The sequence below is a fragment of the Ambystoma mexicanum genome, chromosome 5p (assembly GCF_040938575.1).
Source record: "Ambystoma mexicanum isolate Mex_15411 chromosome 5p, UKY_AmexF1_1, whole genome shotgun sequence".
Classification (NCBI taxonomy): domain Eukaryota; kingdom Metazoa; phylum Chordata; class Amphibia; order Caudata; family Ambystomatidae; genus Ambystoma; species Ambystoma mexicanum.
In genome coordinates this window covers 164,019,496-164,042,717 of record NC_090930.1, presented here as the reverse complement: position 1 = coordinate 164,042,717, position 23,222 = coordinate 164,019,496, and the positions used below count along the sequence as shown (strand labels likewise).

The following is a 23,222-nucleotide window of genomic DNA, read 5'->3' as shown; positions in this document are numbered from 1 at the left end:
TGCTGTTAACATAGCTTCGGCATCTCTTTTCTCGAGAAGCCTGCAATGAGCTTTAGTCCAGTTACTGTAGATGTTCTTGGTTTTCCTTATTTCCTGTTTTTGGTTAGGACTCTTTTTCATCGCAATTTTCCCTATATTTGAACGTGAGGCTCTTTTTTTCTGAGCAACCTGAGGGTCAAAATTATGTCTTTGGAATCTTGGCTTGTTGTAGACATTTTTTTTAATTTTGTACACCACCAACAGGGCTTGATATTCGATTAGGTCATATTCATTGCTCCCCACTTTCGGTTTTATCATTTTGGCCAATATCAGTATGTCGCTAGATCTTAGGTGTAACCGATTACCTCCTGGTTCCAGTGCTATCTGCATCTTCCTATGCTGTAGAGGCTGCTGGAAACTCAGCCCCCATTGCATTGTTACCACATTATGATCACTTTGAGGTGATTTGGTGACATGTATAGCATTGATTTCGTGCGAAATCCTTTCGGAAACAAAAAAGTAGTCTAGTATTGATTCTTGTTCTCCTCTTTCCCAAGTTGCTTTTGGTGAAATGTCTCCCGTTATTGCGCCATTCATTATATACAGTTGGCGGGAAGACATTTCCTCTAACCATATAGTTCTTTTTCTGGTCTCTTTCTCTTTTAGGTCTTTCTTGGTGCTAGATGTATTCAGCAATTTCATGTTAAAATCGCCACATAAGACAATTTGTGCGTTGGAGTTTTCAATCAAGATGTTGGACGATGGAGTCTAGAAGTTCCTTTTCGAACTTCAAATGCTCTGCTGGGGTGGTGTTCCAATAAACATTTAACACATGCACAGTGTGTGTTCTTCTGTTTGATGTTTCATTGGCTTCTAGATTCACATATTGAATGTGAGGCGAAATATTCACTGAAGACTTCATGCTAAACCCACTTTTTCTCTTAACCAGGATTAGCTGTCCAGACATTGGACGGCCCGTTCATTGTGTGATTGCTGGATTTAGAGCCACTTCAAATCCCTCTACACAAGGCATTCGGTCAAGCCATGTCTCCTGTAGACAAATGATGTCCGCTGATGTTAGAACTTTTAGAAACGATTTTACTAAGTGGGAGAAGCCCCTTGAATTCCAGGTTGCCCATACTGTGCTTTTCAATTTGGTTTGGCATTAGCTTTCAGAGATATCATTTATGGCCTTAGCCACCCAGCTCCAGTTGTTTTGGTCGTCGTCTGTGGCATCTGACTTTGTTGTTTCAGAGCTTGCTGGCTTGTCCAGCCTTAATTTTCCTACTGTAATTTTTAGTTTTTTCATTTTAGAGCCTTCTGACGAGTCCCACGTTTGCTGTGAGGGTACTGTTTCATTTTCCACTCTTTGCTTTCGTTGATCTTTCTTTGCCGGATTCTCCATAACGTTAATTGTTGTAAATTCTTTTGGATTTTGGGATGAAGCTCTTAATTTAGAACTTAGTTGTTTCCGGGTTCCCTAAAGCGTTGTCCACCTCATAGACCTGGAAGCCTGCCTCTATTGGCTGTCTCTCGCACATCATCACTGCTTCAGCTAGTTTGCGATCATTGATGTGTAGCAGGGCACTTTTGTGGTTCGAGTCTTCCAGAATTTCAACGCATTCAATTTCGGCGCTTTTATTTCTCAGTACAGGAATACATTTGAACAGCTGTAATATTAGGTTTCTGTTTATGGACAAGTCACCTATTTTGTGCTCCATTTGTTCGATCAGAATCCTGTAGGCAGACAATGGAATTTGGAGCTTCTTTGAATCCAAATTTGGGTTTGGATTTCTTGGTTCTACTCTTTGTGAGTTGATTTGGTCTCTTACTAGGAGTACCGGTATGTTGCTATGCTGTATTTGCTCGCCATCTGTTCCCCCTTGGCTAGCAAACTGGTTTTGAAGACTTTGTTTTCGTTTTTCTTCAATGGTTCGGAAGACTTTTGTCTTGGCTCCGTTTCTCATATTACCTGAATTGTAGTTTGTAGATTTTCTTTTTTTTTGCGGTGACGGCGACCAAGTTATCACCAGCTTTGCCTGTGGGCCTCGGCCTTTAGGGCTTTGATGGCTTGTCGAGGGTGGCGGAGGGCTTTCCCCTTCGACATTCTGCTCAGGTTGACCAACGCTAGCATGTGATTCGGGCTGACAGTCACTGGCATTTGAGCTCACTTCAGCCTTGTCTGCAGTCTCTTCTTCATCTTCATTTATTTCATTACTATAGGTTGACATGTTCATTAACTAGTCATCCTCAGACGAGTCATCCTCCTTCTCTTCGCTTTGATAGTTCGGAAGAAATTTGCCCAATTTCTACCATTTTTATTTTTTGGCATCGCAATATATATATTTTTTTCTTTGCATTTGCCTTGTTTTTGATCAATGTCAGGTTGTTTTTGTCTTTTTCTGAATTTTGTTTGGATCTTGCGGCTTTCCAAATATGTCAAACCATTTGGTTTCTTTTGATTCTGTGGCACTTACACTCGGAGTGGATTTGGGGAGGGTATTTTGCATATCGTCCCATCGCGTCACTCGCGGCAACCTCAGGATTCCCTCTCAGTGGCTCAGCCGGCATTGTATTCGGGGCCGATGGTTTGGTAAGGTCTATGATCGGAGGCAAGACTGACGCGTCATTACTCACTGCTTCAGTCGCATGCGTCACTGTATTACCTTTAACATTCTCTTCCAGGTTTTTTGTTACACTGGCCACTGAGTTAGCCATTTCTTTCTCTTTAGCCGCATTCACCAACATTGACTGTTTAATGTTCGTTGAATCATTTTCTTTCCCACTTGAGGTTAAGGAAGGGTTAGTGTCGATCCTGACCTGTTCCAATTGTGTCACCGGGGATATCAATGATTGATTCACGTTTGAACTTTGAGCAGCTTCCGTCCTAGCTCTCCCATCTTGTTCTTTCTGTAATAAGCATAAGGCCTGTCTAGACACCTCCGCCAGAAGGCGTTTATCTTCTGAGTTATTGGTCAATGCATCTTTCAGGACTGCTAGAGAGATATCCTTATCTCGTCTTGTGACTGTGATTTGCGTCATCATGTCCACCATATCAGTTTCCAGTTTGACCATTTTGGAGTTTAAGTGTGCTATTAGAGTAGATTGGTCACGATAGTTCTCATAGAGGTTTTCGTATAGCTTTGTTAATGGCGCCAGTGCAATTGTAGTGGAAGACATCAGTATTGGGCGTAACACACTGATGACCTTTTCCACTATTTCCACTGTAGACTTTTGGCCGCCTTGCTCTTTGGCCCCATGGGGTTGCGGGTCATATTATTTCTGGTTTCATTTATCCGGTGAGTTGTATTCCTCCTCTGAGGACGAGGTCAAATCCGCTATCCCTTGGTGTTTGAATGGCCCTGCAGCCACTCTAGGGACAGTAAGAGGATTTGTCGGCAAGGGTCTATTCTGGCTCTTAAATCACTTCTGGGAGCCACATGCTTCGGTTCCGGAGCTTAGAACTTGCCTAATCCTTTTTTGAGAGCTCGTTATTTCGTCATTTCTTGTTTCAAAGCTTGGCGCATTCGCCTCCAAGCTGACAAGATATTTCAGCGCTTTTTCTTGGTGGTTCTGAGTCACTGGCGCTTTCGAAGTGAAAGCATTTGGCTTCATGTTGCTGGTTTTATTTGCATTGACTAGCTTGTTGTTCATAGTTGTCAGGTCTTTAATGACTTGATCAGCAATTGTTGATGAGTTTCGGCGTCCGTTGGCCTCGTTCAGCTTATTGGAGTTTTGCATTTTCAGCGAGTTCAACGGTACCCATACCTCTTCATAGCTCATCTCCTCGTCCTCATGCTCGATTGGGTTAATTGTGGAGGGAGCTGAAATAGCGTGGATATGGACGTGAGCCACCTGTAGGCTGCTGTTTGTCAAGCATTTGTTTGCCATCCCAGATGTATCAGGCCTTATTATTAGACTTTGTTGATGTTTGTCACCGATTTCCAGGCTATTATTTTCCAGGGGGCAATAGTAGTTTGTACAGGGGCGTCCCTCCTGGCACAGGGCCGGTCATGACCAATGGTTCGCTGTCCGTCCCGCAGCGGCTGAACTCCATTATTGACCGAGCACCACACCTCCTCCTCCTCCCCACCAGAGACTCCCTCCAGCACACCCGCTAGGGGTGCTGTCACCAACACACGTCCAGTCCATTCACAGCGGACGGGAGTGCCACCGGCCACGAGCCGCCCGGAGCTCTCCGTTGGCTGATGCGCTCCTGCTCGCTCGGACCCCTTCCCGCCGCAGCCATCCACAGCTCCACAGGCCGTGGCAGGCTCCAGCTGCATCCCGCATCCATGACCCTCCCCGCAGTCCACCCCTCCGCAGCCGCCCGCTGCTCCACAGGCCGCGGCACTCAGAAGCAGCTTGCTGCCCCGACTCTCCTCTCCACCACCTCCCACTGATCCACGGGCAGCGGCCGCCCCAGCTCGCAGCGATGATCTGGTGCTGCCAGAAGCCCCGGTAAGGCCATTTTGGAAGTTGTTTGCTGTTGCTGTATTGTAGGACGAGGACGGGCACTGGGGCATAGTATAGGGGTTAACGGGGGGGCTATTAAGCTCGTTCTCCGGGCAATGTATAATTTCTTCCAGTGGGGGCTTCGCCACTCCACTTTCACAGGTACTGTCACTGTCCGTGCCCACTCTCCCCCATTGCACTTATTTGGTGGAGGTTGATTCCGCTCACCCAGATGGGCGCAGGATAGTCTATTAAACTCTCTGTTTCTCTCTCTGTTGGAGATGAAAGAAAGACTTCTTTTGGATCTTCTATGGCACACCAAGACCCCGGTTCCTGGGGCTAGGGCTGTTTCTCGTAGTTTGATAATAGTTTTAAGGATCGTTTAACTTGAGCACAGGTTGCGGGAAAGCCCGTTCTTGAGCTCATCTTGGGGGCACCTACGGCCCTCTGCGGCCCCCCAGGAAACACAGGCAACACACTCCTGCCACACTCCGCTATGCTGCGCGTAGGGCAGGGAGTTATGAAGGATAGCTCCACCTTTGGCAATAGAGGTAGAAAGGTGTGCAGGAGATGGGAATGTCCATAGAGTATGATCACTTCACTTACGTCACTGTGTGTCACCCATAACCAGCAAAACTGTCCGCATTCCATTCTTCAAAGTTAGGAATTGTGTTAAAATCAGGTTCCGGGCCTTGCCCACAAGTTCAGTCCTCCCATGTTTGTCCCATGTCTTTCAAGGAGCTGTCAGGGTGGCAGTGGACTGAGTGTGGAATGTGTGGAGCGGTGCATACTCCTAGACACTGGCAGGTCCTTGGGCCCCGGACTTGGGATGAGCCAACCCTATATTTTCCCAGATTGGGAGCACTTCACTAGTTCTTTTTGGTCTCCGTTGTGGAAAATTGGAGCCTCTATCTGGAATTGGAGCGGTCTGTACTCCTTAGGTAATTTCACATCACCATATCTCATCCTTTCAGCTATCCCTGATCAATGCTCAATGGGCAGATGTTTGTGGCTACGTTGTGTACAGGGTCAAATCAAGGGGGTGCCATGCTCTTGTGGAATTCCCATTATATATGTATTGTATCTCTGTATATAGATATGAAAGTGCATATAGTTTAGGTGCAATCTAGTTATGCTGGGTTCAGGAATTGCACAGTGCATGTCTTCCATAATAGAGCTTTACACATGTCATCTGCTGGAAGAGAGAGCATGCTTGTTTAAAGATGAGGAGTCCTTTGAGCTTTTGTCAACTGTGTGCAGTGCCTGTGTTTATTATAATATGTTCCTTATTGTTCTCCTTCCTTCCCCCTCATTATCCATTTACATGTGATATGCTAGCTAGTGGTATGCCTGCCCACACTTCATCCCATTATCCACCACCATTCCTTAGTCCTACGTTTCTTAAAATTGATATTAAATGAGGTAGTGGTGTTGTCTCACTGTTTGCCTGCTTCCAAGCCCTGAGCTTCTGGAATGTGGAGCGCTGGCAGCAGGCAGTGTTCCAGGATGTAGCAGTTGGTCCTTACCCAGGGGACTCGTAGCTGTGATCCTCTCCTGTCTTCTATAAAGTCTACTCACCTGATTTGCCTACCATCCTGTTCCTTCAATTCAGCCACTAGGACAGTTGTTTTGTCTGAAGAGCCTTTCGGTGCGGGAAGTGTAGCAATAATCATTTTTCATTGATAATGTGCTCCGTACGCCTGGGTTGGGATCCAAGTGCCTCCATAACTGAGGTGTTGGTGCACGATCCTCCTTTAGCCACCGTGCGCTTACTATCTGATGTTGCAGTAAATATGAAGTCAGAATGCAGTGCTGGCACTCGTTACAAAGCAATTGCTGCTATATGGAATCGTTACATGACCTCTGTCAAATAAGATCATAAAGAGTTTTAAAAAGATAACAAATCTAGAAATCCTTTTTACAATTTGAAATGCATGCCTATTTTTTTTGCAGGGGGCAGTTTTTGTTGAATTCTCAGTTTGGGCTATAAACTGAAATAAGGTGTTTGTGCATAAGGAAACATTAGTAGAGGACTCTGTTTCATTGCCAACATTTATCCAATCTCTGACTTGGATTTAATCACCTTAAGTTGGCAAAATTGGACTCAATATATTCTTTTTAACAGGAATGCCCAGAACTGAAACAATTGTTTAACAGTGGCCTGGAGTCATCTGGTCACCTGAACCCCCAAGATCACATCTTTGACATCTTTGTGCATAGCTATAAGTGAGGTTCGGTGGTGGCACCATACTTTGAGATCCCTTTCTTGTAGACCAGGGAACTTCAAACTCTGGATCTCCAGATGCTTTGGACTCTGACTCACATGATGATCGCTGACCATTTACTGTGCAGGTTTAGGCTAATGGGCGTTTTAGTCCAAAAACATCTGGCATACCAACATTTCACATACCAAAATAGGCTGATACACTATGTAAATTACATAAATGTTTAAATGTTTACACTTTCTGAAGAGGTTTTCCAGCTGTAAGCAATTGTACACATGGTATTTTCATCTTATTTTCTAGGCGGAGAGAAGCAGAGAGTTGCTATTGCCCGTGCCATCTTAAAGAACCCTCCCATTATTCTGTATGATGAAGCAACATCATCATTAGATTCACTCACTGAAGAGGTACTTTTGCAGCAGACCCTGCTCTTGTTTTACTACTGTAATGTATGTCGTCTTCCTTGCACATTGCTGTTGTCCATATTTGTAAATGTTCACTGCAGAATGCTATTTCTATTGCTCCTCTTGTGTGACTAGGCTATTCCAGATGACCGTTCTAAGCAAGTTTGAGTTGAGTTTGCATAGCACTCACGTCCCATTAAGGCATCTCGCACTGGGGGTCGGGATGGTTTGACAGGAAAGAGTCACGCAATATTATGGGAAGATTACTGGAAAAGTCTGTAAATAGCATTGTTTAACTGGAACCAAAATGATTATATGTAAATTAACTTTAGATTTTTCTTCAACTAACTGTTTAGTGGATCTCATCCTGTGGAAAGTTTGTGGCTCTTTTTATTTTGTACTTCTAGTAGGGTGGGACTCCTCAAATCCTCATCCCTCCAACTTTCATGCCAAACTTTCACTTTTGCTTTGCCCCAACATCCGCCACCTCATTTTACATCAGCCACTCTATACCGATTTCCAGCGACTTTCATTCCCCACAGGAACCCCTGCACACTTCTTCCTCTCAAATGCATTCCCAATACTCACTCTTGGTGCTCCTGACCTTCCCACTTCCCGTGCTCATTTTACATGTCCATTCAGCACACCTGTTATGTTCTGGAGGTTGGGAGTACGATTTTACACCCAATATGGTACACCAATGTTCAGAAAAGGGAATAGTTATGTAGGAGTCATCTTCCAAATTCCATTTGAATGTGTTGTCAGATTACATTCTTTTGTAGTATTTGATCTCATGCTGACAATGTTTTGTCAGCAATGATTTCACTGCTTGCTGTAGGATGTATTTTAAAACAATAGTTCATACTTTATTTACTGTTTCCTAAAGCAATACCAAGATAGGTGTTGGCAAAGCATGGGCAATTATAGTGGGCTAGATTACCTCTCTATTGAAAGCTGGAATAAAATAAAAATGTGTTTTGGTGAAAGAGTGTGCCCCAGAGACCATGGATGAGAGTATTGAATGGCTACTTCCTAATATAAGATGGTGAATTTGAGCTGCTGGTTGATATTCAGTCCCTCACATGTTCACTCCAAGATCCTAAATCTGGCATTTTCACATGGAGTCCATGTTGGTCTTCCGGTATTTCCACCTGGTAATATTCCTGGTGGTGATGCATCTTCATGGGCTTGTGGATTGCTTTATCTGTGTAATAATTGGTAAACCATGAAAATGAACAGAAACACTTTAAAACTCATACTACTCACCTTTAGCAACATTGTGACTAGAAGACTGGAAATAGCATATGATGGGGACCAGAGCATACAGACTAAAGCCAATTGAACACGCCTGTAAGCGAGACAGGAGTTTCAACTTGGTGTAGAATATTTAAAGCTTAAGCTGAGAGTGAACATTTCACTAAGTCAAATTCCAATGGATAGTGTCCTCCCACTGGTCTTCAGATATTACTAGTTGTGCATCTAGTATCAACAAACATTTGTGCCCTGGCAGGGGGGCGTCATGCATGTCACCTTTGTCTGCAGGGCCCCTTCTTGACTCCAGAAGTGATGAAAGCTTCACCAAGCTGATGGCAGTGGTAGGGGGCAAGCCTAACACCCCCTACCTTGACGATTGGCTAATAAAAGCCAGTTCCTAGGGATAGGCTATCACCCATTTACAGCACGCATGCCACCTGTTTCAGAGCTTGAGCTTCTTTGTCATCTTCAAGAAGTCCCAGGTGACCCCTTGTTTGACAGCTCTTCTGGACTCTGCCAGCTTTAGCCTTCCTACACCTGATGGCACACTGCATTTTCCTGGTGCCTCAGGTTCGCTTCTGGATGAGAATGTTGCAGTGGGCACTGAGGTCCCAGTTTTGGTTTAGCATGGGAGACCAACTGTATGTTTCTTTCGGCTGCTCAGGACCACTTTGACAACATGAAGATGGGGTGATGGGGTTCTGGCAATCGTAGCCTGAGAAAACTGTGGTCACTGACACTTCCCTGAAAGGCTGCCGTTGTTATCTCAGGGATCTGAGTGAGTGGAATTTGGTCCTTGGCAGAGTTGAGTTTGCAATCGGTCTGCTGGAGCCGCAGGTGATCAGACTAGCTGTGAAAGCCTTTCTGCTTTCTATCATGGGGTAAGACTTTCCTAATTCTGATGGACATCACAGTAGCTATGTACTGCCTCATCAAGAGAGGGGGGTATGGGCTCACTGCCCTTATGCAGCTGTGATTCTTGGCATTGGAGAACCAGGTCTCTGTCCTTTCTGGCCAGATGTGATGCTGACAATGTGTTGGCTTATGCTCTGAGCAGGATGTGCAGTCTTCCACATTGAGGTTTTTGTGAAAATCTTAAATGTCTGGGAAACCTTCTGGTAGACCTGTTTGCAATATATTCTAATAGGAAGTGTAAACAATTCTGCTCCAGGCAATTTCGCCAGAGAGGAGCTTTGCGGGAAGCGTTACTAGCGGAGTAGAATTTCGATTAATTCTATGCATTACCACTAATTACCGTCAAAATGCAGTTCTCAGTGTGGGGGGTCGAAATCCTGATGATTCTCATTTCTCCAGACTGCGTGCAAAGGATGTGAAATGGAGACCTTCTGGAATTGGCCATCTGCCCTCCTTTATGCCTCACAATGAGAGAAGATAGCCTGTCTCAGTCTGCGGAGGTGGGCTGGCAAGTCCTTCATCCCAACGTCAGCACTCTGGATCTCCATGCTTGGTTCTTGAGAGGCAAAGGTCCCTGGATTTAGATCTGTCCAACGTCGTGGAGGTGCTCCTCTCTGCTCGTAGGCCAGCTACCAAGGCCATTTACAACTCCCATTGGAAACATGTTGTGTCTGGCGTAGAGCGAGGGATCTGGACCCCATTGTTTACCATACAGCATCAGTCCTCCAGTTTTTGCTGTCCCTCCCCAGACAAGGATTTCATATTGGCATGTTGAAAGTTTACTTGGAAGCCATCTCGGTGTTCAACAGAACCCATGAGCAGGGCTTCTACTCTGGAATCCCCCAGTAGTGCAGTTTGAGGGGGGTGGAGAATATATTCCTACCGAATTGGGATATGAATTTAGTTTTGACGTTCATGGCTTCCCAATTTGAACTGATATATTGCTGCTTGCTCATATCCTTCACCCTGCTGAAGATAGTGGCAATTACATTTGCTAAGAGGGTAAGTGGGCTCCAGGCTGTTTCTATAAAAAAAAAAATAAAAAAAACCTTACATCTCCTTTTTTTGGCATTTAAGGCTACCATCAGGGTACGGCCTTCTTTCTTACTGAAGGGTACCCATGATCTTCACCTCACTCAAAAGATTGAATGACTAGTTGTTTATCCACCTCCTCACCCATTCAATGAGAAGAAGTTACATTAGTTGTACCCCCAGAGGGCCCAGAGTTTTTAAATGTCTAGTCTAAGAGAAGTCAGCAAAGACAATCGTTTGTTTCCTACACAGTCCCTGGTAAGGCGGTGACTAAACAATCTCCAGATGGATCTTCTTATGCACTTCTGAATGCTAAAGACTCGCTCAGAAGTATAAATCCCGTCAAGGTTATGGGCACATTCGTCGAGAGGAGTGGCAGCCATGCCGGCCCTCCAGTGGGGTGTACCGGTCCAGGATATGATGGACGGCTATGTGAGCTTCTGTCCATACTTTCGCTAATCACTACTATCCAGATGCTATTACTCCAAAGGATACCTGATTTGGAAGGGCGATCCTTCAGAGTTACCTTGTTTAGCGAAACCTCATTGCAGTCTTCCCACCGCCAATATATCTTGTACTTCTCTGGGAGACTATCTGAAGATGAGGAATTTGTGGGAGGGCACCATCCATCAGAACAAATTGCTTACCTCAGGTGACCTTTTTTCTGCTGGAAGGCTACCCTCACAGATTTCCCATCGCCCTCCCAGCCACCCCCTCTAGTAGAGAGCATGGAGGGATATCTTGTAGTGGCAAAGAGGGAAAGAGCGCAAAAAACATGCATAGAGCGAGTTTTCACCCTTGCTCCTCTCCGGGGGGTTCTATGGTGCTTAAGTATATGGCTGCTTACCAGTTGTTGAGACTCGCACAACTGCAGGAAATCTCTGTCTCAGCTGAAGATTTCCACTCTGTTCTGGATTCTGATCTTCCACCTTACCCGCAGGACAGGGGGCTGCACAGGTCCGGGCCGGTTTCCCCTGCGGCTTCTGCTCCGGCTGCCTCTGCTGCCAGTTGGCCTTCACCTCCTGCTTTATGTGCAAGTTTACTGCTTCTGCAGACCACGCATCTCTGAAACAGCACGGCTCAACACTTGCTGCGTTCCGCCACTCGATATTCCGCCTGCCTCCATGCTGTGCAGACCTCTGCCTTCTTCGCGCTTGGTGTGCATAGAGGCAGGGGGGGTTCCACTTTTCAAGCTAGATCTTCCTTCTAAACCCTCCCATAGGGATGTAACTTTCACCACTCTTTTTAGAATCGGTGCGGCTGGGGGGTGGGGTGAGACAGGGGGGGGAAATCACCAGCTGCCCAAGTAGTGTGCTGTTGGGGCATTGATCAGGGGGGATTCTCATAAAATGCCAAAGCTGCTCAGGAGTCCCACTTTCAAGCTGCCATTTGGCCAGCCCCCCATCTTGGTGCTGTTAAGTATGCTGCAATTAAGGAAGAAATTATTAAAATATTTCAGGATGCTGCTTACCCTTAAGGCCAGTCTGATCAGTAAAAAACACTACCCAGACATTTCTAGTGTTTTACTGTGAAAATTCCTCTTCATTTGGATATATGGAAGACATTTTCCAGTATACTTCCAGTGAGTTCTGTGTGGTTCCATCCTTCATTTTTTAACCGTACAGTAAGCTGAAGTAAAAAAAATGTTTTATTTAATCAGCATCACAAGATGACTTTTCAAATCACATTTCACTGTGAGGGACTGTGATGGTTGAGCTAAAACATGGCGCTGGTGTGCAGTGCATTCTGGGAGCACTCAGAGCCATAATGGATATTTATCCATGCCTCAGTGGAAAGCTACACTTGCTTTGCGAAACATGTTTTCAACGTTATTCGCTGATGGGCTTGGAATGCAGGCCTTCTCAGCCAAGGACACGGCGCTGGGAAAGCTAAGATCCGCAGGTGCCGGCTGGTACCTGATAGCGAAGTTTGTTTTGGTTTGCTATGCCTGCACCAAGGTTTTGAGATGAGTTATGGAATTGTTTCCCGGGGCGTTTAGGAGGGAGAAGCGCTTTGCTCCTTGAGGTTACTGTCGGTTGACCCAGCTGGCAACCAACGGTCACCCATCAATGCGCAAGTGCACTGCCAGAAGGTTCGAGAAGTTGCCACCCCTTGTTGAGGAGGGCATATATGCGGAAACCCTCAACGGTCAGACGGGATAAGCACAAAGACCTCAGTCGGAGGGGGGACGCTTTGGTCCGACACTCCTGTGGGCTGTTGTGCTCTCGGCCTGGCTGTTATCGGGGTCTTTCAGCCGCTTCTGGCGAGATGAAGTTTTGTTAAGTTACGCCCACGGTGATGTATTCTTTCTTTGACTTCTTTGTTTTCTGTGATCTATGTCCATGTTAGTTGCATGAGTTATTTCTATGTACCTGTAAGCTTTGAATAAATAGCCGTAAAGAGCTGATTATCTTCTAAAGTGTGCGTGGCTGTGAATTATTGTGTCTGTTTGTTTTTGGGTTGAAGTATTTGCTCTATAATTGCATTGGTGATTTATGGTAGTTCCGTGCACTTTTCAGAGGAGAGCAATACAGGGACCTCAACATTTCTAACATTTTCTAGAACTCTTTCCCGGTGCAGTGACCTGTTCCAATTACTGAATGCTCCTGTACAGTAGGAGTTCTGTGACCCATTTTTAATAATGGTTGCCTTTTAACATTCATTACAATAAGTTATGTAAATAACTACAGATTTCATGCAATTCAGATTTCATGCCAATTAAGCGTCTGCTTGTTTGTGGTGAGGATCCCACCAGGAAAGCAAACCTGTTTAGGAATCCTCTTGTGCTGCCCTCTATGCACGTTTCATACTGTACCAAACAAGCTGTTGTGACATTATTATGGTCACACTAGGCCCTCAGCATTGTTACATTTAGTAATCCAATCTGCATTTTGTGTGACGTAACTCCTACACATTTCGAACCTCAAATCAATATCTGAAGCCCATTTGTGTTACTACAAGATTAAGTAAATGTTTACAAATCCATCTTGCAAATAGTATCCAGGCACTTATTTTTGTGTTTGTAACATTAATCATGCCACAAGAGGCCTCAGAGCACCTGAGCAAGATGGTGGACAATGTACAGAGGATAGATCAAGAATAGCCAGCTCTTAAAGGCTTGATTGATGCCTCTTGGCCAGTGTTATATTTTTTTCGGAATGGGTTGCATTTCCCACAGATTCCTCTGTGCCTCTACACAGTGTGCGCCGGACATGACGTTGGAGCCAGTTTATATCATGGTACCGTCCTTGAAAGGTTTTCTTCTTTTTCTGTGTACTCTGCTCGCATTCAGAGTAAGAAATGGACTGGAAAAAGACAGCGTGGAGCACCAGCAAAGTTCGTCTTGCTGGAGCTCTGCTCGGTCCTGCGACCCAAGGCTAGCTAAGGAAAATCCCATAGCTGTTCCCGACCCAAGCCCTCACCCATGAGCAGCTAGCTCTTCCAGAGACTTGTCAAACGAGACCGAATGCAGAAACCGCCAAATACTATTCAGGAGCTATCCAAATTGATATATATATATCTTACAATATGCAGACATTATTTTGTTAGGGTGGGCATTGTGACCTGCGAAAAAGGCGGAGTCCGACTTCCATTACTCTCCCCAAAGGGATTCTTGCTGGATCAATGACAGACATGTTTCAAAGTTAAAACTGTGGCGTCCTTATGCTCCCAAAAGGCTCTTTTCTTTTATGCAAATCGCCAGGCATGGCTTCCATAAAGAGATGCTACGTTGCGTGACCTTGCCAAGCTCCCAGACCTCTGCCCCTTCAACCCCCCCCCCCCCCCACCCTCCCTGTATGCTGCTGCTCCCCCACAAGGAGATGAGGGATTTGGGGGAGGGGGGGTGGAAATCCTAGAGTACGGTTTATTTCCATTTCCAGAACGGTTTATCTTGGTTTTTGTAGCATGCTGCCCCCCCCCCCCCCCCATGCAGAACCAAATAGTCTGTTTCTGCTGTTTGGGGGGAGGAACACAACGTGCAGGATTGCGGGTCGGGTAAGTCTATGCACCCAAAGACACTCAGGACTGCAAAGCTAATAGTCTTATTCCACAACAAAACGCACATCAGACAGACCCGTTTGAGGTAACCAGGCATGGAGTGAGATACAAAAGGCTTTTCCCCAATCCGGAATGACAACGGAGAGAAACGCTTCAAGAGGTTCCTCTCGGCGCCACTCTTCTTCAAAGAAAGAAGTCACTGCTCTAGTGTCACGACTACAACCCCTGTAGCTCACTCACACACATCCACTTCAGGGATTTCTCAGTCAGGCCACAGACTAATGCCACATTATCACCACTTGGTATCTAGGTATAGGAAGGGACTCAATTGGGCTCAGGCATGGCACTCTTGGCACCAATCACTGAGCTCAGTATAATCTTGATCACACCCAACATGGAGGATGCCCCACCGCTTCGCGTTACTCTGCTCAAGGCAGCTGCACACTCACCGTTGCTCTGCGGCCTATCCTGTGGACCTCCGAGTCATCTCGCCGCTCCGGATTCATCAGTCTTCCAGCAACCTTTACCTTCGCGTTCCGCGGCGGACCTGTCCTCGTTCCGCATCGGCTCCCGACGACTCCTCTCGCGGCCTGCGGGTCTTCCAGCTCCCGGTCTCCTGTTTCCACGGTGTACGCAACGAGGTATGGAACTCAGCTACCCAGTAGTCCTGAAAAGAAAGAGAAGAGTTAGCAGCAATCCAATTGCGCGTAAGAATTAAGCATGCAAAAGAACTTGAATATAAGGTAGTGTGCAGTATAACTCGTATTACAGCACTCGAACTTTGCCCATATGCAGGCACGCAAACTAAACAGAAAACACTGAACAGTCCATTGTTTTGGTGCATAGAACTGAAATCCACTTGAGTGAAGCAACTCGGGAGTTATTGGGGCAGCACACAATTGAGAGTGCAACGCGCTAAGGGCATCTGCATAGAAGACCCCCTAGAGACATCAGTGAAGTAACTGGAGTCAGTCGAACATTGCACCCCTGCTGACCAGAGCCCCCTCCCCCATAACACAAGGTGAGCTCACATGGAAGGGTGGGACCACGGGTGTGGGAGGAGAGGTCACCTACTGAATCCCACGTAGAACTCTAACACTCCTTACCTTATCTGTATTCTGTTCATAGACGCCATTGTCCTGGTGGAGCAGTCAGTATCAGTCAGAGGTTCCCCACGGCCCGGCATTGAGGTTCCAGGTGCTCCTGCAGAGTTAAGGTGAGCATAACATCTGGGGACTCCTCAAAGGACACAGTGCCACAGGTAGTGTTCCCAAATAAATAAAAAGCACAGGCCAGCTTAAACCTGCCTATCTGGATAAGAACCCACTTCCCTCCTAACAGAGGATGAAAATCCTTCAGGGTGTTTAAAATCACCTCTAGTTCGGGGATGTTGATGTCTCCTGGGTGGACTTTTAGGAGCCATCCTGGACTGAGAGACATCACGGGGTGGCTTCCCAACCCTGGAGGGAAGAGTCAGTAGTGACAGATTGCTGCTGAACAGTCTCTGGAAACTGAACCCCCTGGGTCACGATGATGGGTTTGATCCACCATGAAGTGCTGGTATCCAAATATGATCAGATTTCCTCCTCATGGATTGGCTCCAGGAGCCCGCCAAGTACAGCTGGAAGCATTTTATTTTTAGGCAGACTAGTAGGATGCAAAGCAAACAGGATCCACTGGAACCACCAGGCCAAGGTGAATTTGATGGCAGTGGTGGCATCCGTCTCAAGAGGGACAAGATGCATGTCTTTACTTAACTTAATGATTGGCAGCTTTGGGTTTGTCCTCCAGAGCAGGTGTTGAACCACCTCGAGGACACCCATTGGCTACTGCCTATGCCTCTCCCTAAATTTCCAGAAGTCTCAAAGGATACCTTTGTGGAGGCTCCAGTTCGTCTGAGCAGTCTTGAACACTCCGGTGGGAAAGGCCTTCATCCCCTTCCCCTTATCCATCCTTCGCCCCCTCCCCCTGAGGAAACAGTCAACCACATTTGTCAGATGGTCACCCTGTTCCAGAAAGCATGCATGCTGCCAACTTCATGCCTTTCACCTATTTAGGTCTCATGGCTTCCTGTGTTTTCCTGATCCCGGAGGCTCCTTTGTGAATGTGTTCTCTCCAGCGGTTGCTTTGCATTCAATGGTCCTGCTTTTCTGTTGAGATGTCAGATCTCCTCAGTGTTTTTGGGAGGGCCACTGATTATCTTTGCTCATCTCGCTGGGAGTACCTGGTGGTGGAAGACCTGTTCTGGCAACTGTGGCTGGAGGTCCAGTTCGTTAGGGAAAGCTCCCTGAAAATGTGGGATGCTCCTCTCTGGGAGCTGCACGGGAGCATGCTTTCATCCCAGGTGAAGTGCACTTAACAGATCAATATCTTAGAGCAACAAGCCGTTAGACTGCAGCTGTTGGTTTTCCTGCCTTTCATCCATGGAAAAAGGAGGTCTTGATGGACAAATACGGTTGGAATACATTACCTCAGCAGGTGCTGAGGGATTGGGTGGTTCTTGCCTCTGTGCAAGGAGGCCATGCAGCTTTAGTTCTGGTTTCTGGGAATTGGCCTCCGTTTTGGCAGCTCAGCTAGCTAGATCAGAGAATTGAGTTGCAGATGAACTCAGAAGGGCAGAGCTGTGTTTTCCACAAGTGGGAGCTTTGATCGGAGGTCAATTCAGTGATCTTTGGGGACCCCCTGCAGTCAATCTGTTTAAGGAGGACAGCAGTAAATGCAAGATTTTCACATCGAGTGAATTTTCTCCAAGGCAAGAGACATTGGGGGATGCCTTTCTAGTGGAGTGGACTTTCAGACTTCACAATGTCTCTGCCGGTTCTCGTCATCCCCCTAGTTTTAAGGGGTTGTGAAGGTTCAGGGTCAGTCAGAAACATGCAAGGCACAATTAGGCACGGAGGGCGTGGGATCCCGATCACCTTGTGATGGCCATCTCCTGCCTAGAAGGGTGGACTTGTCCCAGACAGGTGGAGGGTGGTCTGGTTTTACACCCCGCCCTGGAGTGTGTTTCAGCTTTCATGCATGAATGTTGAGAGGACTAGAGATGATGGCTGGGAGCTTAACAAAAAATTCACTTCTGTGTTGCTGTCGGCTCACAGCCTGGTCCATTGTCTATGAATGCTTGCAGGTGAAGAAAGTTTGAGGCATGGTACAGGAGTAAAATCTGTCGTGCTGCCCCTCCTTGGTTTTAGAGTTTTTGTTGTCCTTGTCAAGGCAAGGATATAAGTCAAGGCCTTGCCTTGTTACCATTTCCATTTTCGGTCAGTGGCCAGAGCAAGGTTTTTATTTTATTTTTTTCTGTCCCTTGATTGCCAATTTTTTTTTAAGGGCTTTACAAATACTTCCACCAGAACAATTTGTGCTTCTGTCTTGGGACATCCATTTGGTCTTTCATTTCTTACGGCTTCTTCATTTTCAGACCATGCACTCCTGTTCTCTTCAGTTTCTTATGCCATTTTGATGGCTATTAAGTCTGCTCAATGTGTTAGTGTGATGAAGGTCCTCCCGTGCAAGGCCACGTTTCTTCACTTTTCAGAGGAGAAAGTCTCTCTTCGAGTCAGATCCTCGTTTTCACAGATGGTTATTATCAGTGTCCATGTTAACTAAATCAACATAATTGACCATTCTTTTCCCTTCTAAAGTGGAGGAGAGGTTGCATAGGTTGGACGCTTGGTTGGCACTGAATTTCTATGTTGCCAAGACCGCCTGCTTCCGTAAGGATGACCAGCTTTTTGTTTCCTTCTCCCAGGCACAGATGGGATGGGCTGTGACAAAAGGGAACCTGTCACGTTGGATAGAGCTCACATACAGAATATTATGAAAAAGCTGTAGGGAGGTGCCGTTAGGGCTCACTCTGCCAGGGAAGTGGTGGTGCCACTGGTAAAGATTTGACAAGTGACAACTTGGTCGCCATTGAGAACATTTACCAAACATCACTGTTGGTAGCTGGTAGTAACTTCATTTTTAGTCGAGAGGTATTTGTATTTTGTAATTATTGAAGTTATATAGCTCTTTAATCCAAAGTGCTTTACATAAGAACAGGCAAAATACAACAAGCATGAGATGGTAAATGAATCATAACATGAAAACAGTTAAAGAACAATTTACAACATTGCAGAGGTGAGGAGGGCGTTGGGAGGGGCAGGGTGAGCGAGGGAAAGGAAGGAGTTAGTGGGGTTAAGAGCGGGAGAAGAGGGAATGTAAGGGTGAATGAGGGAGAGGAAAGAGTGGGACTATATGGGAGCAGGCGGTGGGGAGGAGGAGGCAGAGAGGGAAGGGAAGAGCAGTGGTAGGAGGTGAGGAATGAAGGTGAGGGAGAAGGACGAGAAGAAACAAAGGGTGCTTGGGAGGTGAGTGAAAAAGGTAAGATTTGAGAGAAGAGCAGAAGGAAGGGAAGGAGGGGGAAGAGCGGATGTGAAGGAGGAAGCAGTCCCAGTGGAAGGGAGCAAGGAGTTGGAAAGATCGAAAGCGGGAGGGGGCACAGGGAGGTGGAGGAGGAGAGAGTAGGAAAAGATTAGCAGAACGGAGAGAACGAGAAGCCATATAGAAAGTTAAAAGACCAGAGGAACTTGAATTTGAGATGGGAGTGAAACGGGACCCAACCTAAAGAGGAGAGAGAAGAGGAGATGGAATCGAGAGGTGAGAGAAGGAAGAGGGAGCGGATGGCAGAGTGGTAGATGGATTTGAGTGGGAAGAGATGAGAGTAGGGGCATCCAAAGAGAAGGGAGGAACAGTAGAAGAGTCTGGAGAAGATGAGGGAGGTAATTAAAAGTTTAGTAGCATGAAAGGTAAGGAGGGGTTGAATTTGCAAGAGGTCTTGCAGAATCTTCTCTGCTATAGATTTCAGCCATCCGCTGATCTTTTGTATTGCTGTGGGAGTGTCACGCTCACCTGATTCCCACGGAGGCGCAGGTCTGGCTTCGAGTGCTGATGCTTCTTCAATGGTGAAGCGCAGGACTCTGAAGATGGACAGGTAGGGCCCCTCTACTCTGGCTTCTCTGGCTCGCAGGAATATTCCCCTGTGCGTGAAAAGGGAGTATTACCTACTGACGGAATAATGCTCAAGCCTCCCACTCCCTTCCAACCCTCCACGATTCCCTTTCACGATTCCCCGTGAAGTCTCACCTTAGGGTCTGGAAGGATGAGTTCTCCATCCTGCTTCTGATGCAGGGGTGCGTTGAAACCCAGTTACTTCACTGGATTGAGGTTTGTTGGAAGTTCAAATAAGCTTGACTATTCAGGTAAGGCGCTGTAAGAGTTCTGTTGCAAGTTCAAAAGTTCAAGCCTTATAATAATGTTCATAGTCTTATTGCAGCAAGCGCTAACCCTTATGTCTTTTTCCCCTTAGGGGCCGGGGTTCGGAATGCCGGAGATATGGCGCCGACCCGAAGTGAAACGTGCAGTTCCAATAAATGACAGGTAAGTTCTGGATGAGCGTTCGGGTAATGTCTTTGCATTCGCTCATTCAGTGTCTTTGTCTTTTTTCCCCATAGGGGCCGGGGTCCGGAATGCCAGGAAGCGGCAGGACCCGAAATGAAATGGGAATGACCCAACAGGTAAGTCTTAGAAGGAAACTGAGCTTTTCCTATTCCCTTCCTTCTCTCACCTTGTGTTCTTGTCTTTTTCTCTCTAGGCTCTGGGAAGTGGCTGCGGATCCGGATGATCGCTGCTGAAGATGGAGGTGCCCAGGAAAGGTGAGTGAAATGCAGCGCTGCAGCGATCGAAGCGAAATGCTTTTAAAAATGTCTTCCCTTTCAGGATCGTCGGTGTGATGTCTTTGTGATACAGCTTTAGCAGGTAAGGTCTTCTTTCTCACCAATTCTCTCTTATCTCCCTTTGCAGGTGACCCAGAATGCTGACAGGCGTGGCTGAAGTCCAGATGCAGGAGCTGACACGGTGAGCGTCCAGCTGCGAGGAGCAGAACAACGCGAAGCGTGAGTTGCTGATCGGGCGTGGTTTAAATAGCTTTGGAAGAAGTTCCAGGTATGTATCCTTCCACCGATCAGGTATGTATCCTTCCCCGACCACACGCAGGTGGAAAGTAGTCCCACAGGTAAAGTAGTTCCATTCAGGCCTCAAGAGGGCCTGGAGGTAGAAGCATGGTCTGCATCAGGTAAGTGCACATTAAAACACTTGAACACATGTCTAGCTTTATGAGCCTGGCGCCTAAGGCGCCAGGACAGGGGTCCAACATGAGCCTGGCGCCTAGGGCGCCAGGACTGTGTCCAAAGGGCCCCAGCTTGGGCCCGCTGGCACTTCCCTGGGGGGGGGGAAATGATGCCTGCCTCTGGGGTTGCTGGGTCGGACCTGGCTCCTTGGAGGTAGGCATCATGACAGGGAGTTGATCTCAGTGACATATCTGTGGGGAGGATGCAGTCTATTAGAAAGGGAAATAATTTACCAGTAATTTCTCTTTCTATGGAGTCATATTCCACAGATTCCTCATCTTCCTCCCAGCGTCCGGCTTGTGAAATCAAAAAAGGCTTGTTGGAATAGTTTTGTTTCTTGGATTGGAAGTTTCCTCAGCCCGTTGCTTCTCAAATTCTCCCTATTAAAGGGTTTCTTTACCTGCTGAACATGCTGGGAGAAAAGGGAGAAGTGAGGTAATGTGGCATAGTGTGCTCCCCGTCTACAGTGGCAGTCATGTCCCGAGTCGAGGAAGCTGAATGTCGAAGGTGCGGGTGCTGAGCTATACTACTCCCACTGGTAAATGTTTCGGAGAACAGTTGTCGCTAGAGAATATTTATTTAGAGGAGTAACCTGTGGGAGGAGAATTCATAGAAAGAACTTCGAGGGGATTGGGTCCTCCGACGTATTCCATATCTATGACATGTAATCACCACAGCTGTGCTGCTTCAGAAACTTTTTTCTGCGTCCTGCGTCGATGCGCCGTCGTCAAGGACCTCGTCCGACGCCATCCGATGTGATAAGTAGGACGCACGACGCCCGTAGCCTCAGTTCCGTTTTTTTTCCGCGAACGTGTTGCTTCCTGAATCTCGGTTAACGCCTCGACTCTTTGGAGTTCTGTTCTTCTCGGTTCTTTGAACCTGTTCGTTTTTGTGAAAATCCTTCGTGTGAAGATGTCTTCTACTTCGTCTTCGACCCCGCGTCCGGGCTTCAAGAAGTGCGGGAGTGTGGGTCCAAGATGTCGGTGACGGACTCGCACGACGCCTGCCTCTGGTGCCTCGGGGAGGCCCACGACACGGATGACTGTATCGACTGCCAGTCGCTCACGTCCAAAGCCTTACGCGAACGTAAGAAGAAGTTGTTGGTAGGTCGGGTGTCCAAGCCCCGGAAGTCGAAGTCTGCGGGGCTTTCGACTGATGATTCGAGGGGTGACTCTCCGCGTCATCGTCAGAAGTCTCGTGGGTCTCCTTCTAGGAGTCGGTCTCGCCACTCCTCAGCCTCTTCGAGGCATTCTCGGAAGCGCCGACACCAGTCGTCTTCCAGGTCCTCTTCGGAGGACTCTGCCCGGCACGTCGCTTACCCCACCAGCCATGCGACGCCGGAGGAATGGGCTTCCTTCGGGAAGAAAACGCTGGCGATTCTTGAGTCGCAGGGTACTAAGCCGTCCGCGCCCCCGAGTGGGGTCGGCCGTGAGAGGTCGAGAGACACCGCTCGCAAGAGTGGTCGGCACGAGTCACGGGAGAGGTCCCGTTCGGACAAGGAGACTCGTTCTCGGCGTACTCGTTCCAGGTCCCGGTCCTCGACGCGTTCGAGACCGTGTGCACCTGTGAGGTCTTCGAGGAAGACATAGACGTCTGAGGCGTCGAGGGCGTCGACAGGCTTTCTCGAGGCTCCGGCTCCGAGGAAGTCGTCAAAGCCGTCGACGCTCAGGTCGTCGAGGGACACGCTCGGGGCTCCGGCTTCGAGGGCTGTGTAGACGCCGCCGATGCTGGCGGCGCTGCATCTGACGTCGACGCCGATGCCGGTTCTCTCGGCGCCGATGCCGATTCGCTCGACGCCATCGACGCCTTTCGTGTCGGAGGTACCCCGTGGCACGGGAGAACCCCCTAGGAAGGCTCTGGTTAAGAGCAAGCACTCTAGGGTGCCTTCTTTTCGCCACCTGGAATATATTTCAGAGGCGGATGAGGATTCTGATGGCCTGGTTCCTAGTCAGGTTCCGGATGAAATTGTCTCGGGCCATAGTCAGTTTGACCATTTGAGGCAGTCACTGCATGATGCCAGTGGACTGGACACCTCTCCGGAGGTGGAGTTTTGTAGGCCTGAGCCTGGCTCTCATGCCGATTCCTCATACCGGCGCCTTATGGCTAGGGTTTCTGAGTACTTGGGATGGTCTGCTCCCCCAGGGGAGTTTGTGCAGGATGATCTAACGGACATCCTTGATGTTGGTCCCCCAACTGACCCGGTACTGCCGTTCCATATGGCTTTACAGAGAAGGGTGGCGGCGGCTTGGACTGCTCCGGAGAGTCTCCCGGCGGTGGGCAGATCCTTGTCGCGAAAATACCGTCCAGCCAGTAGCGACCCCTGCTACTTGACCAGGCACCCCACTCCGGAGAGTTTGGTGGTGCAGGCGGCCACGGCAAAGCAGGCGTCGTACCCTACCATCCCTCCTGATAGGGACGACAAACGTTTTGATGGCTGGGCGAAGAAAGTGTTTTCTTCTGATGGTATGGCGCTTCAGGCGGCCAACTCCATTTGTGCCTTGTCTCGTTTCACACACACTCTGTGGAACTGTGTTGCGTTAGCGGCTGAACATATTCCCGAAGGGGACGAACGGGATGGTTTCCTTGCTATGGTCCAGGATGGTAAGGATGCCATGTGTGAGTCCGTTCAGTCGGGTTTGGACTTAGCTGAATGCGTCAGTAGGTCCATGGCGGCGAGCACCGTGATACGCAGGTTTGCGTGGTTGCGGAAGTCGGGGTTTGCTCCTGATGTGCAGTCCCGGCTCCTCAACATGCCCTTTGATGGTGAACACCTTTTTGGCAGCAAGGCTGACGAG

At 47.7% G+C, this 23,222-nt stretch overlaps 1 protein-coding gene across 1 annotated transcript in view; it reads left to right on the top strand.

The window, feature by feature from the left end:
* ABCB7 (ATP binding cassette subfamily B member 7) overlaps positions 1–23,222 on the top strand; it is a 1,379,199-nt gene that overhangs the window by 1,252,753 nt on the left and 103,224 nt on the right. Inside the window, exon 14 of the mRNA XM_069612580.1 lies at positions 6,960–7,063. Coding sequence (XP_069468681.1) covers positions 6,960–7,063 — 104 coding nt within the window. The remainder of the gene's footprint in view (positions 1–6,959; positions 7,064–23,222) is intronic.